Source organism: Cetorhinus maximus, chromosome 5, assembly GCF_964194155.1.
Source record: "Cetorhinus maximus chromosome 5, sCetMax3.hap1.1, whole genome shotgun sequence".
In the NCBI taxonomy this organism is placed as follows: domain Eukaryota; kingdom Metazoa; phylum Chordata; class Chondrichthyes; order Lamniformes; family Cetorhinidae; genus Cetorhinus; species Cetorhinus maximus.
Window position 1 is genome coordinate 140,829,082 of NC_135883.1, and position 16,328 is coordinate 140,845,409.

The 16,328-nt window shown below is 47.7% G+C and overlaps 1 protein-coding gene across 1 annotated transcript in view; it reads left to right on the forward strand.

Annotated features, from left to right (window-relative positions):
• Positions 1 to 16,328, forward strand: part of ccdc162 (coiled-coil domain containing 162) — a 271,702-nt gene that overhangs the window by 69,049 nt on the left and 186,325 nt on the right. Inside the window, exons 13-15 of the mRNA XM_078542866.1 lie at positions 6,581 to 6,699; positions 8,873 to 9,008; positions 9,464 to 9,667. Coding sequence (XP_078398992.1) covers positions 6,581 to 6,699; positions 8,873 to 9,008; positions 9,464 to 9,667 — 459 coding nt within the window. The remainder of the gene's footprint in view (positions 1 to 6,580; positions 6,700 to 8,872; positions 9,009 to 9,463; positions 9,668 to 16,328) is intronic.

Consider the following 16,328-nt stretch of genomic DNA (forward strand, 5'->3'; position numbering starts at 1 on the left):
CAATCCGGTAATTCCATGATCATCATTACTGTGACTAGCTTTTTATTCCGGATTTTACTAATCATATTTAAACTTACCCAGCTGTTGTGGTGGGATTTAAACTCATGGTCTGAATTTTACCCTTAGCGGGCACGCGCGATTGGCGGGCCCGGGAGTGGTTGGGAAACAGGCCCCCGGCTGCGATTGGCCCACGACCAGCAGGTTTCATGCTGGCTGGCCAATTAAGGCCCTCCCAGCGTGAAACCCGCCTTCCCAATGGTCAGGAAGGGCTGGGTGGGGGCGGGGCCTGTCGAGCGCTGGGTCCAATGGCAGCCCAGCGGGCGGTTTAAATATGACAGAGGCAGCTCCCTGAAGGCTGCCAGGGGAGAGTCATATTCAGCGGCCTGGAGACTGGAGCTATGGCCTCAACAGTGGCTGGAGACGGCAGGCAGGACGGCAGGTCGGGTGGGCACTTGGCCCCCCCCCGTTTTTCTGACGAGTCCCTCACAGTCCTCCTGGACGAGGCGGGGCACCCTCATTCCCAAGGATGGCAGGAAGAGGCCACCACACCAGACAAAAAAAGCCTGGGAGGAGGTGGCAGCCAAGGTCAGCAGCCACAATGTTGTGCGGTGCACATGGGTTCAGTGCTGCAAAAGGTTTAATGACCTGCTGCGCTCGGCAAGGGTGAGTTCCGTGTAAATATGGATCAGTGTGGAGAAGTGTTATGGGCTGGCCATTCCCCCATGGAGCTCAGGGGTGTTAGAGTCCGAGTGCCAACCGGCAATGATACTGGAGCTGGCAAAGGAGGTGAGCCCTTGGACTGCTTGGACTGAGTGCCTTGCGGTTCGAGGGCCATGACTTGGATGTGCCCTGCAAGGTGTTCCTCAGGTGGGCTTGGCCAGGCTGCAGTGACGCTGGAGGTAGAGAGTGGACTAATCAATACTCCTCTGACCTTTCAGGAGAAGATGAGCCATAACAACATAGAGAGGTCAAGGACAGGCCTCCTAATATTGACAAGGTTTGAACTGGACGTCTTGTAGCTGGAGAGCCGCCACCCACCTTGTTCAGCCAGTCGTGGAGAGGGAGGAGTCTCTGATGAAGATAAGACAGTGCAGAGGTGAGAGTGTCGGATTATGCAAACATTCTTGTATAGTCTCTTCATTGATGGGAACCTCAAAACTTGAGTTCCCATTGATCATTGAAAGACGATGGCAGCATGATGCAGATCTTTGTGGCCTCACCAGGGTAACCGGAATGTACAGTGACAGTGTGATAACTTAAACTAATGACATGTCGTTGTTCTCCCTTAGATTCACCAGCAGGCACTCGTTCGCAGGACCCCAAAGAGCCACCCCTGATGCCAGAGGACCGCCAGGCTTCAGATGCACCAATGTCATGCCCGCTCTCTGAACCAGGCACCAGCACAGATACCAGCACCTTGGTGGGCAATAGAACGGTGGCTAGAATCTCGATGCACAGCGGTGAGGGCACTTCACACTCGCTTGAGGAACAGGCAGAGGCAGAGAGTGCCCAGGGCGCTGGCAGTCGGAGGACTGCTGGAGACCAGGGTGATGCTGAGTTGAAGGCTGATGATGAGCCTCTGGAGTCGTCCATTAGGCGGCAGATGCTGGATGTCCAGCGGGATCCAACTGAACTGAATAGGTACTTTGACTCAGTCTTCACAGAGGAAGACACGAGTAACAGCCCCAAAATTCAAGAGAGTCGGGGGGCAGAGATGAGTATGGTGGCCATTACCAAGGAGAAGGTGCTAGGAAAACTGAAAGGTCTGAAGAGGATAAATCACCTGGACCAGATGGATTACACCCCAGAGTTCTGAAGGAGATAGCTGAAGAGATAGTGGAGGTGTTAGTGGTGATCTTTCAGGAATCACTGGAGTCAGGGAGGGTCCCAGAGGACTGGAAAATCGCTAACGTAACCCCCCTGTTTAAGAAGGGAGTGAGGCAAAAGGCGGGAATTACGGGTCGATTAGCCTGACCTCGGACGTTGGTAAGATTTTAGAGTCCATTATTAAAGATGAGATTTCAGAATACTTGGAAGTGCATGGTAAAATAGGGCAAAGTCAGCATGGTTTCATCAAGGGGGGGTCATGCCTGACAAATCTGTTAGAATTCTTTGAGGAGGTAACGAGTAGGTTAGACAAAGGAGAGCCAATGGTTGTTATCTACTTGGACTTGCAGAAGACCTTTGACAAGGTGCCGCACAGGAGGCTGCTCAGTAAGATAAGAGCCCATGGTGTTAGAGGCAAGGTACTAGCATGGATAGAAGATTGGCTGTCTGGCAGGAGGCAGAGAGTGGGGATAAGGGGGTCCTTCTCAGGTTGGCGGCCGGTGACTAGTGGAGTTCCGCAGGGGTCAGTGTTGGGACCACAACTTTTCACTTTATACATTAATGATCTAGATGAAGGAACTGAGGGCATCCTGGCTAAGTTTGCAGATGATACAAAGATAGGTGGAGGGACAGGTAGTATTGAGGAGGCAGGGAGGCTGCAGAAGGATTTAGACAGGTTAGACAAATGGGCATAGAAGTGGCAGATGGAATACAACGTGGGGAAGTGTGAGGTCATGCACTTTGGTAGGAAGAATAGAGGCATAGACTATTTTCTAAATGGGGAGGGAATTCAGAAATCTGGAGTGCAAAGGGACTTGGGAGTCCTAGTCCAGGATTCTCCTAAGGTTAACTTGCAGGTTGAGTCGGTAGTTAGGAAGGCAAATGCAATGTTGGCATTTATTTTGAGAGGACTAGAATATAAAAGCAGGGATGTGCTGCTGAGGCTTTATAAGGCTCTGGTCAGACCACATTTAGAATATTGTGAGCAATTTTGGGCCCTGTATCTCAAGAAGGATGTGCTGGCCCTGGAGAGGGTCCAGAGGAGGTACACGAGCATGATCCCAGGAATGAAAGGCTTAACATATGAGGAACGTTTGAGGACTCTGGGTCTATACTCGATGGAGTTTAGAAGGATGAGGTGGGATCTGATTGAAACTTACAGAATACTGAAAGGCCTGGATAGAGTGGACATGGGGAAGATGTTTCCATTAGTAGGAGAGACTAGGACCCGAGGGCACAGCCTCAGAGTAAAGGGAAGATCTTTTAGAACAGAGATGAGGAGAAACTTCTTTAGTCAGAGAGTGGTGAATCTATGGAATTCATTGCCACAGAAGGCTGTGGAGGCCAGGTCATTGAGTGTATTTAAGACCGAGATAGATAGGTTCTTGATTGGTAAGGGGATCAAAGGTTATGGGGAGAAGGTGGGAGAATGGGGTTGGAACTTATCAGCCATGATTGAATGGCGGAGCAGACTCGATGGGCCGAATGGCCTAATTTTTGCTCCTATGTTTTATGGTCTTATTATGGTCTTATGGGATGTGTGGGAGGATCTAGCGGAGATCCAGGAGGGTATTTGTGCCATGGTCCCTGTTGTGGAGGGGTCCATGTGGAGCTAAACACTGCGTTGACCCTCATGGCCGAGCGCACTGCCTCCTCAATTGAGAGAATGGCAACTCTCATGGAGAGGCAGCTCCAGGGACAGAATGAGGGGTTCCTGGGGTTGCGCTCGGACCTGCAAACCCTCACACAGGCAATGACCTCAGGAGGTCAGTGCCAGTGTGGGAGATGGATGAGGCACCCAGTATCCCAGCTAGATATCCTGTCCATCAATGGTGAGCAGGGAGGTCCAGAGTGGCCTCACGTTGGCACACGACCTGCTTGTCGTCTCTGCGGGCTCCTCTCAGGGCATCCTGGGTGAAGACAGCAGCTCCTCCGCTCCTCTGCCGTTGACCGTGGCATCTGATGAAGTTGCGATGACCGGGGAGATGCCAGCTGTGGCACTGGCCGCTACCTCCCAGGCGGGGCCAGCACAGGCTCCACGGGCCAGAAGACGACCGCCAAGGTCGTCAAGGCCAACAAGACAGCAGAGTCAGCAGCTGTCTCCAATGCCGGTGCCAGCGAGGGGGGCGGGGTGGGGGTCCAATGCATAGCGCTCGTAAACGGAAGTTTAAGGCACCGTGAGCACAAGAGGGACTGTTCACAGGTGACCTTCTGTTCTGTAATGTTTTGTTTATATGTTTACTGGTGTGGGTATTAACACCAGAGATTGTAATGTTCATTTGTTTTGACTGTGAAAATTATATAAATTTTGCTTTTGTCATAATGGCCTGAGTGTGCTTCACCTTTATTTTTGGTGCAGGCTATGCTAGTATCTAACGCTGAACGTGAGTGGCTCTAAACTTTATTGCACAGGCACTGAGTGCACTTTGAGTTCAAAGGAAAGGGTCATTTCAAACATCCAAGATGGAGGCGGCACCCCTGGCACGGGGTGGAAGCAGATCTTTAGTAACCTAGCTGAAGGAGCGTTGGATCAAGGCATCCCTGATGTCTCTGCCTCCCTGAAGGACACAGAGGTCTGCCTCCACGCCCTCAACATTCTCCTCACGAGGCTCCTCTTCTGACTCACTACTAGATTCATCCTTTGTGGTTTGTGGAGCGATGTCAAGATTCTCTTCCTCCAGTGGGTCCCCCCTTGCCAGAGCCAGATTATGGAGAGCACAGCATGCAACCACTATCAGTGACACCCACTCTAACGGGTATTGTAGTGCCCCCCCTGAACGGTCCAGGCATCGGAAACGCATCTTCAGAAAACCGCCCTTGTGGAGGCATGGCTCATATTATAACGCTGCTCCGCCTCTGTTCTTGGGTTGTGGAGAGGCCTCAGAAGCCACCTTTTCAACAGATAGCCCTTGTCACCCAACAGCCATCCATCCAGTCGGGCTGGAGAAGTGAACAGCCTTGGCACCTGGGAGTGTCTGATGATATAGGGTCATGGGAGCTGCCAGGGTACCTTGCACAGACTTTCAGAATCTGTGTCTTGTGGTCACACATTCTCTGGACGTTCATCGAGTGGGCCTGAGATCACCTCCAACTGTGTGGGTGGACATCCCATGCCAGTGACTCTGAAGGTCTCAGCGGCCTTCAAAGATACAGATCTGCCTCCATGCCCTCAGCATTCTCCTCACGAGGTTCCTCTTCTGACTCACTACTGGATTCATCCTCTGTGGCCTGTGGAGCTGTGTCAAGATCCTCTTCCTCCAGTGGCTCCCCCCTTGCCAGAGTCAGATTGTGGAGAACGTATTATGCAACCACTATCAGTGACACCCACTCTGGAGGGTATTGTAGTGCTCCCCCTGAATGGTCCAGACATTGGAAGCACAAGTTCAGAAGATCTGTGGTCCTCTCTAACCCTGCCCTTGTGGAGGCATGGCTCCTGTTGACGAAGGCACCCGGGTGACCCACTGGTGCCTTGATGGCCACATGTGTGCAGTCGATTGCACCCTGGACACGGGGGAACCCAGCAATCACTGCGAAGCCTCTGGCTCACTCAACCTGGCTGGCCTCGTCCGTATGGTAAAGAATTAAGGCCAGTACCCGCCTGAACAGAGCTTCTGTCACCAGCTTGACGCAACTGTGGACAGCTGATTGGGAGACTCCAAAAAGATCTCCCACTGAGCCCTGGAAAGAGCTGGAGGCATAGAAATTGAGGGTTGCTGTGACCTTCAGAGCCACTGGCATGGGCACAGTTGGAGCTGATCTCAGGCCCAATCATCTGGCAAATGGATGTCATGGTCTCCCTGGATAGGCGGAATCTTCTTTGGTTTTGCACCTTGGACATATTGAGGTAGCTGCATCGCCGCCTGTAAACCCTGGTAGCGGGATAGTGACATCTTCTGCAGCCCCTGCTGGACTACCTGCTGGCCCTGCGCCTCTTGTGCCTGCGCCTCTCCTCCCACAGGTCCCTCCCCTCGAAGCTGCATTGGGACACCTGGCCTCCTCTCCCTTCTGCCCCTCTCTTCCTCCTCAGAGGAGGTGCCACCAGCACAATCCCCATTACCAGGGTAAGGGAAGGCTGCCTGATACCTGGAAGAGTCCACACGGTCAAAATTCTCCGGGGACCTTGGAGACACCAGTGAGTCCTGAAATGAAGCCTGGAAATGCTAAGAATGAAGCTCAGAACTGAGATGAAGCTGCCAAGTTCAAATAAGCAACCAGCAGCAAACTATCTCCTAAACTGCTCACAACTCACACTGGCAATACTGCTGACCCTTTTTATCCCGCCCTTGGAGGAGATTTTGCAAAAAATGGGCTGCCCACCTGCCCGTTTTGCCCGTGCAACAAATGCAAAATGGCATGGGGAACGTAAAATCGGGATCAATTGGCTTTTTAATGGCCTTAAGTGACCCTTTAATTGTTGGTGGGTGCGGCTCCGACACCCGTGTGCGCCCACAAGCCTGTAGGTTGTGCACATGCAGGATGACACGGGACGCTCGCCTAACATCATCACACGCTATTTTACACCCGATCGGGTCGGGCGTGTGCCCACGAGGTATAAAATTCTGCCCCATGTCTCTGCAGCATTAATCCAGACCTCAGGATTACTGGTCCAGTAACATTACCACCATACTCCAGTTCCCTATATATCAGGTCAGTGGTCAATATTCTTCTGGCTGAAGATCCTGAAAACCATGCGTAGATAGATGCAATTGGAAGGAATTGAATGCTTGGTGTTTATTTGCTTGTATTGTGTCAGGAGCCAAGATGTAAAGAGAGTGGTTCGTCTGTCGAGATCAACGACTGGGAGGTGGAGGATGTCAATCAAAATAAACGCACTGCCAGAGTATTTTCTTCAAAAATGAGCAGGGATCAAGGGTGAGAAATATTCTCAACGCTAACGGTTTTATTTCCTATAATTATTTGTGAACATGGGCTGTATTGAAATCTGTGGGTTGAAAGGGATAGGGGTGAAAGTATCTTTGTTACCGCATTTTCTCCAGTGCTCCTCCTCTTGGATCTTACTGTGCTGCATGGCCATCGCCAGCAGAATTTAAATGAGCTCTCGCTGGTCTTTGCTGATGGTGGATAGCAACTGCCAGTACTCCAGCTGTGGCCAAACCGCTTTCTTATTCAAGTTCAACATCGCTTCCCCTTTTTCATATTCACACCTCTCCCTATAAAACCCAGAATCCCATTTGCACCTTTACTTCTAACGATAGAGATCTGTATCCCTGGGGTCCCAAATTCCTGACTAAAACTGCTACGTGTGAAATCCTTCAGATGGATTGGAGTTTGGGTGGAGGACACTGTGGATGGATTTTGGGTCTCTGAAGCTCCTACTGCTTCCAAGTTTCACCCCCCCACCCCCCATCTCCCCGCTGCCCTAGAAGTCCCAAGATAAGGATTTGCAAGGCAATTGCCCTAAAATCGGAATCATCCGAAAGTATGCTTTAAGTTGCAAACTTCGGATAGTTCTGACAGCGTGACAGTAATAGTTACCCAGGAAACGTTAGAAGAATTGAAACCACTTATAATTCCTGGGTAACTAAAGTACTGAACACCCCAACCCCCACCTCCACCTCCCACCAATCACCCACAGGGCTCCCCTCACCCCCCCAACATTCCATGGGACACTGCATGACCACCTGACCCCCTTTCCCACCCACCTGACCACCCCCCCACTGAGCACCCAAACCCCCTGACCGACTTCCACCTACTGACCACACCTCCACTGACCGCCTGATATCCCCCCCGAACTGAACCCACCGCCCCCCACTTACCACATGCCCCCAGCCACCCAATGGTCTGCAACACTCCAAGTCCCCCACCCACTTACCTTACAAACTGACCTTCTCCATGTCTCCTGAAAGTGGCTGGACTGTTAAACGTACCTGCTTTACAGCAGCTAGTGCCATAAAAAAGGGGGTGTGGCTTCCTTACCTCTGACTCTGCAGCCGTGGACTGAAGGCCTCAGGAGCGCCCTGCCCTTCACAGCCTGAGTCAGAAGGTCAGGCAAGAAAGGATCGGCTGGATTTCCAGGTCGGAAACTAGGGGCAGAAATTTCCCCCCATTGGGGGGATTGTGCGGGGGCAGGGGCGGGCGCGAACCCGATCGGTGTCCCCGATCAGTGCTACACCGCCATTTTACATGGACGGGCCAGTTAAGGCCCACCCAGTGTGACACTCACCCCGTGGATGAGGTTCCATGAAAAATGCAAAGGCCGCCTGGGCTCTTTGCCTGCCCGCCAGCCTCAAGCTCATTTGATTATTTCAATTAGCTTTTAACAGGCCTTAATAGGCCTTTGACAGTTTGGCGGGCGTGCAGCCGAGTTGGCTTTCCTCCCGCTGAACTGAAAATCTAAATGATGTGCGGTGATGTCGGGACGCCCGCCCAGCGTCATTATACCCGTCGGCGAGGGGGCCCTGCCCCCGTCCGCCGACTCGAAAATTCTACCCGAGGACTGGAGTGGCAATCCGACGCTGATTGCCACTGTGTGGATACTCAGGCCCTATAATTCTTTCCTTGCTGGTGCCACATTGAATCTACTCTAACTTAATCACCCTCCATTTGCAATGCACTGGCCTTGTCCTCAGAAAAGTGCTTCACCAAACTGAAATGACAAAACACGGCCAACTGAGATTTGTGACATGGAATCTTGGCTCTTACGTCCATGGCTGATTAAGAAGCAAGCTGCCCTGCACTCATGAACAAGATTTTAATTGAATTTAAGTGCGCTTTACAGAACACTCTTTAATTTTCATTTAAATATAACGGAATGTGACAATCCTGTGTTCATTGCTCCTGGTGTTGTCAAGATAAAGAGTCCCTACACCTTCATTAAAATGCCTGCAGTCTTGGCATGGAACTACTAAAGTGCCAATCATTGTCCCGTACACACTTTGGAAAGATGAAAAACCTTGAATTGCATTGATCTGAGTTTTCAACCTGGATAGGCACCCAGCAGGTTTAAAGAGTTGCAGCGGAGTTACCGCGGAGAGTTACTGCCATTCACGCTTTCTCATCCACTCTGTTTCTCTGTCTTGCACAGCTATAGTTACACAAGTACCATGCAGCTGCTGGGATTGGATGAAGGAAACGAGGAGAATGCAAAAGACCCTGTCATGACACAGGGGGCTTATTTGTCTCTCCTCTTCTTGCGCCACCTGAGGATTCGAGAGCTTCAGGTAACAGCTCGCCTTACATGGACCTGCGGGACCTTCCTCCCTTCTTGTGTCACCTTGCTCCACATTTCAGATTGCGCTGAATCACCAGTAAAATAAATCTAATCTTCACAAGAATTAATTTGCTGGCTGCACTTCGCATAGAAATTGATGTGATGCTCCTGATAATTATAGCAAAATACAGTAAATGTAAAACAGACTGGTCAGCATATGAAAAAGAATGAAGGATTAACATTTTGGGGTCTCTTAGTTCAGATGCTGAATGAATTGAACTGTTGTGGGATTTTAAGTATTTTCTGGTTTTTTTTCATTCAGATTCCCGACTTTTTCCTTTTGATCACTCATGTTGTGTCTTAGAATAAGACCTCAAGTATTAGTTGGCTAACACTCTTGTTTGCCTGCTAGGTGTTAAAATGCCGATGATAACAGTTTTGTGTATTATGGTTCTTGCTCCGCAGCGGATCTGTTTAGGAATACTGAACTACTTCAGGTCCATTGAACGAACTCTCACCATCAGCATCTGCGGCTTGACCCTGAATGGGGGCAAGTTAGTCCCTACAGCAGCAGACACGTGCTGGATCAGTGCAGAGAAAGGTGGCTTGGGTGTTGCAGATGGCATGGGCTCACATTATTATTTACATAAAACGCCAGCAGATTACAAGGTACTGTATCAGCAGTTGCTGCAATGTTGCTTCCAGCAAGCAGTATTTAAGTTAACTCGGGGCAGAATTTTGCGTGGGTTTGCAGGCAGGGAGAGGGGGGGTGTCCTGTAACACACCTTGGATGACCTCCCCACCGGACTCCTGCCCGCCCCCACCTCTCTGCACTTTAAAAAAAACAAAACCGGCCCACCCTCCCTTGCCCCAGTTGGGGCCCTTAAGTGGACGCCCAGCCTCAGTTTTTAGGCTGGTGGGAGAAGTTCAGGGGCAGGGAGGGAAGCCTGAAAATTTAGTCTGCTCTGGCCTTAGGCGGGAAGTAGGGGGCAGCATCTCCTTCAACAGCCTTCTTTCAACTTCAGGCACCCCCACACAAGGCCTGGCTCCTGACAGTGCTCACTCCCCACCTGGTCTCTCCACCAACACCACCATCCCCTTCTGCCCATCTGCCGGGGCCTCAGCTCCTCTCCCTGCCTTGAGACAACACCCCCCACCCTTACCTGGTTCTGAATTAATAATGGAAAATAAGGAGATGGCAGATTAACTGAATAGGTATTTTTGCATCATTCTTCACTATAGAGGATACCAGTAACATCCCAGAAATAGCTGTAGATCAGGAGTTGGAAAGGAGGAAGGAACTCTGGAAAATTGCAATCACCAGAGAAGTGGTACTGAGCAAATTGTTGGATCTGCAGCTGACAAGTCCCCGGGTCCTGATGGACTTCATCCTAGGGTCTTAAAAGAAGCGGCTAGTGAGAAAGTTGATTTGTTGATTTTAATATTCCAAAATTCACTAGATTCAGGGAAGGTTCCATTAGGTTGGAAAATAATGAATGTAACTCCTTTATTCAAAACATGGGGGAGACAAAAAGCGGAAAACTACAGGCCAGTTAGCTTAACATCTGTCATAAGGAAAATGTTACAGGATATTATTAAAGATGTTATAGCAGGGCACTTAGATAAATTCATGGTAATCAGGCAGAGTCAACGTGGTTTTGTGAAAGGGAAATCATGTTTAATAAATTTATCAGAGTTCTTTGAAGAAGCAACATGTGCTGTGGATAAAGGGGAACTGGTGGATGTACTGTACTTAGATTTCCAGAAGACATTTGATAAAGTGCCACATCGAAGGCTATTGCGAAAATAAAAGCTCATAGTGCACGGGCTAACATATTGGCATGGATAGAAGATTAGCTAGCTAACAGGAAACAGAGAGTAGGCAAAAATGGGTAATTTTCTGGTTGTCAGGATGTAACAAGTAGTGTGCCACAAGGATCAGTGCTGGGGCCTCAATTTTTTACAATTTATATAAATGACTTGGATGAAGGGACAGATACTATGGTTGCTAAATTTGCTGATGACACAAATATAGGTAGGAAGGTAAGTTGTGAAGAGGACGTAAGGAGCTACAAAGGGATTTAGATAGGTTAAGTGAGTGGGCAAAAATCTGGCAAGTGGAGTATAATGTGGGAAAATGTGAAATTGTCTATTTTTGCAGGAAGAATAATAAAAAAACATATTATCTAAATGGCAAGGGTTTGCAGAGCTCTGAGATGCAGTGGCACCTGTGTGACCTCATGCATGAATGCAAAAGATTAGAATGCAGGTACAATGCATAATTGGGAAAGCTAATAGAATGCCATTGTTTATTGTGAGGGGAATTGAATACAAAATTAGGGAGCAGGGTTACCACATCTGGAGTACTGAGTGCAGTATTGGTCTCCTTATTTAAGGAAGGATGTAAATGTGTTGGAAGCAGTTCAGAGAAGGTTTACTAGACTAATACCTGGAATGGGCAGGTTGACTTATGAGGAAAGGTTGGACAGGCTAGGCTTGTATCCACTGGAGTTTAGAAGAGTAAGAGGTGACTTGATTGAAACATATTAGACCCTGAGGGATCTTGACAGGGTGGATGTGGAAAGGACATTTCCTCTCGTGGGATAATCTAGAACTAGGCGTCACTGTTTAAAAATAAGGGGTCACCCATTTAAGACAGAGATGAGACTTTTTTCTCTCAGAGGGCCGTAAGCCTTTGGAATCCTCTTCCTCAAAAGGCAGTGGAAGCAGAATCTTTGAATATCTTTAAGGCAGTGGTAGGTAGATTCTTGATAAGCAAGGGAGCAAAAGGGTGAAAGATTATTGGGGTTAGGCGGGAATGTGGAATTTAGGTTAAAATCAGATCAGCCATGGCCTTATTGAATGGTGGAGCGAGCTTGAGGGGCCGAGTGGCCTACTCCTCCTAATTCATATGTTCATATGTTTGTATGACTTTGGACTTAAACTCTGGAGACTGCTTATATTCCCAGTCCTGTCCACTACAGCTTCTGGCATTGATGGAACCAGAGAGCTGTCAGCCAATCAGATTGGGTGGCAGCTCCCTGAGGCAGGATTTCTTTCCGAGTGAGGGATGTTTGTCCCATCTCCAGTCAGTTAACACTCATTGGAGTGTTAAATGGTTGTAGGACAGCCATTATTGGTGGGGATGCATTGGCTGCTGACTCTTCGGATGCCAGAAAGGGAAACCCTGCCATCCTAAAAACCCTGGCCTTGGGATGGTGGGGGGGTCTTTTCCATGGTGGAAGAATGAACTGCGATAATGCTAAGATCATTGGATCACAGAACCTACAGCAGAGAGGAAACCATTCAGCTCACTGTGCCTCTTTGAAAGAGCTGGCAAATTTAGCCCAACACCCCAATTTTATTCCCACGGCCCCGCAAATTATAGGAACATAGGACATAGGAGCAGGATTCGGCCATTCGGCCTTCAAGCCTGCTCCACCATTCGATTAGATCATGGCTGATCTGATTATGGCTTCAACTTCATTTTCTTGTCTGTCCCCTATAACCCTTGACTCTCTTGTCTGTCAAAAATCTATCTAACTGAGCCTTAAATAAATTCAGTGACCCATCCTACACTGCTTTCTGGAAAGGGGATTCCATAGACTCACGACCATCTGAGAAAAAAAATTCTCCTCATCTCCATCTGTGGTAATTATAGCATATAATATACAGTACACCTTTAAGAAAGATGTTATAAAGGAAGATCACATGATCTTATGTAACCAATAGAGGAGTAGCATGGGCTACCTCTGTAGTCAGTAGTCTGTAATGAGTAGTCAGAAGTTCGGAGACAGGGTTTGAGTTGAAAGCACACAAGTGTAGCTGCTGAGTACCTTTGTAAATAAACAGAATGTGTTCCACCTAAGAAGTGTCTGCTGATCAACTCTGTCTATTGTACCAACTTGGCTATCCCTCAACAAGCATGTGACCAGGATCCATAAGTCCCAATAAACTGGTGACTAGGATGCAACCAGCTGGCAACAAGGAAAAGGCTAAAATACAGTGAAAATACAATAAACTGACTTCGGGAATAAAACAAGTTAGCAGAAGAAACCAAGAGAAATGAAATTGGGCTGTACCTCGCACGGTAATTGTAAGTAGAATTTCTGTCCTAATCGTCGAAGAAATCCCCTCACAGAATGCCGCAATTTAAAAGAGTTGATCCTTTCGATCCAGAGACGGACAATTGGTCTCATTATATTGAATGCCTCGCGTTCTTTTTCCAAGTGGACAATGTTATGGGGGAAGAGAAGAGGCGAGCGATCCTCTTATCTATGTGTGGGAATAAAGCCTGCGGCTTGATTCGAAGTTTGAGGGCACCCAGTGCCCCAGATTTGAAAGGTTTTGATGAATTGATGGACCCCTTGAAGGGCCATTACCAGCCAAAGCCCTCGGTAATGATGCAATTGTTCAAATTTAGCTCAAGAACTAGAGCCCCAGGAGAGACAGTTGCTTGTTATGTGGTGAGTTTGAAACAGTTAACAGAAAATTGCAAGTTTGGTGCATCTTTAAGTGACATGCTCAGAGATCGTTTAGTGTGTAGTGTGAATGAGGATACGATTCAGAAGAGATTACTGTCTGAAACAAATTTAGATTTTAAGAAGGCGCTAGAGATAGCACTGGCCAGGGAAAGTGCAGCAAGGGATTCAAAAGCCATACAAGGAGCACAAAATGGCACCGTCCTCCATGTTGGGTTGGAAGTCCCAGCCAAAAAGGGCGTGAAAATGCAAGACTCTGCTGAGAAGCGGGAAACAGCCACCGCTAGCAGAAAAATAAAAAAAAAATGACTTAGCAGCAAAAACAAGGAATAATTGCAACAGAGGTAGAAACAAACAACCTTATAACGATTGGCAGTTTTAAAAAATCGAATGTTTTTATTGTCATCGAAATGAACACAATGAGACAGTGCAAGGAAAGAATCAGGCAGCCTTTCAAACAAAAGAAGAAACCCCATGAGATCTACAATGTAGAAGAGCCTGAATCAACAAATTCAGATATTTATTCGTTATTTAATTTGAAGGTTGGAAAGACAGAACCAATACATGTAACAGTGAATGTAAATGGCAGACCAATTAGAATGGAAGTGGACACAGGAGCTTCCACTACAGTAATTGGTGAACACACCTTCAAATATCTAAATTATGATGAACATAAATTTGGAAGAAACTGATGCCAAATTATAAACTTATACAGGTGAAAACATCCAAGTCAAAGGCATAAGCAGAGTTACTGTCCATTACGGAAGCCAATTGGTAAAACCACCATTGATGGTGGTAGCAGGTGAGGGGCCAAGGATCCTTGGATGAAACTGGCTAAAGGAGATTAAGTTAGAATGGACTGAAATTTTCATGCTGAGAGCAAGTGGATTACCAGAGCTACTACAAAAATATGCCTCAGTCTTCAAGGACGAACTTGGGAAGATCCAGGGGCTGCAAGCAAAAATTCATGTGGATCCAGAGGCGACCCCCCCAATTCATGAAGGCAAGACCAGTACCTTATGCACTGTGGGAAAAGGTCGAACCGAAGTGGACAGATTAGAGAATCTGGGCGTTATACAACCTGTGCAGTTCTCAGAATGGTCAGCAGCAATAGTCCCCGTCCTTCAACCTGACCAGAGCGTTCGAATTTGTGGAGACCACAAATTGATAGTTAATAAAGTGGCTGAGCTGGACAGACACCCCCTACCAAAAATTGAAGGCCTGATTGCTAAGTTGGCAGGTGGAACCGCCTACACGAAGCTTGATATGAGTCATGCTTATCAACAATTAGAGTTAGAGAAGGCCTCCCGGGAATTTGTCACAATTAATACAGATAAAGGGTTATACCAGTATACCCATTTGCCTTTCGGCGTCTCCTCAGCTTACGCCATATTCCAGAGAACAATGGAAAGTTTACTGCAGGGACTGCTCCACATTGTAGTTTATTTAGATGATGTTCTGCTGACAGGACTCAATGAAAAGGAGCATTTGGCAAACTTAGAAGAAGCCTTAAAACGTTTCTTGCAGGCTGGACTGCGTTTAAAAGAAGATAAGTGCACATTCCAAGCAAGGGAGGTAATCTATTTGATCACCAGGTAGATTCATAGGGCCTGCACCCGGTTGAGGAAAAAGTGAGAGACATAAGAGCGCCAAAGAACACCTCAGAGCTCAAATCATTCCGAGGAATGGGCAATTATTATGGGCGGTTCTTACCCAATTTGTTTACAGAACTGGCGCCCCTGCATTATCAAGAAGAACCAACATTGGTCTTGGCACCACAGAAAGACGCTTTCATAAAGGCAAAACAATTGTTGCACTCGTCCAACTTATTAGTACATTATGACCAGAGGAAAGAATTGGTGTTGACATGTGGCGCATCTTCCTACAGAGTGGGAGCAGTGCTCTCCCATTGAATGGACGATGGCATGGAACAACCTATAGGATAGGATATGTATCAAGAATGCTCATCACAGCAGAAAAGGGACACTCGCAGATAGAAAAAGAAGGCCTGTCAATCATCTTTGGTGTCAAGAAATTTCACCAGTATGTACACAGCCATCATTTTACTATCATTTCAGACCACAAACCATTGCTCAGATTGTTCAGCGAGGACAAGGCTATACCACCCATAGCCTCAGCAAGAATACAATGATGAGTGTTGATCCTGGAAGCATACGAGTATACTTTCGTCCATTGGCCTGGAAATCAAATTGCAAACGCTGATGCAGAGTCGTTTGCCCTTACAAGAAAAAGATGAGGATGTCCCAGTTCCACAAGATCTAGTTTTATTGTTAAATTTCTTAGATTCACCTCCAGTAAGTGCTAGACAGGTCAGAGACTGGACAAGTCGAGTCCCAGTCTTATCCAAAGTATGAGAACAAGTGCTTCATGGTTGGTCACAAGAGCAGGTATCTGACGAAATGAAACCGTACTTTAACAGAAGACATGAAATAACCAGCCAGATGGTATCTTATTGTGGGGAGCACGAGTGATTGTTCCTCCAAAAGGAAGAAAGCCATTGTTAACTGAATTACATAGTGCACATCCAGGAATTTCCCAAATGAAGACCATAGCATGCATCTATCTGTGGTGGCCTGGAATGGATGGAGAAATAGAGAGCTTAGTGAAGAATTGTGTGCAGTGTCAGCAATTGCAAAAGTTACCTTCAACAACTCCGTTACACCCTTGGGAGCGGCCAGCAAGGTCATGGGTGCGGTTACATGTTGACTATGTGGGACCTTTCATGGAAACAATGTTTCTGCTCATTGTTGATGCCCAGTCAAAATGGATGGACATATATGTGGTGAAGTTACCAACGTCTTCTGCTACAATTGAGAAGCTACATCAAA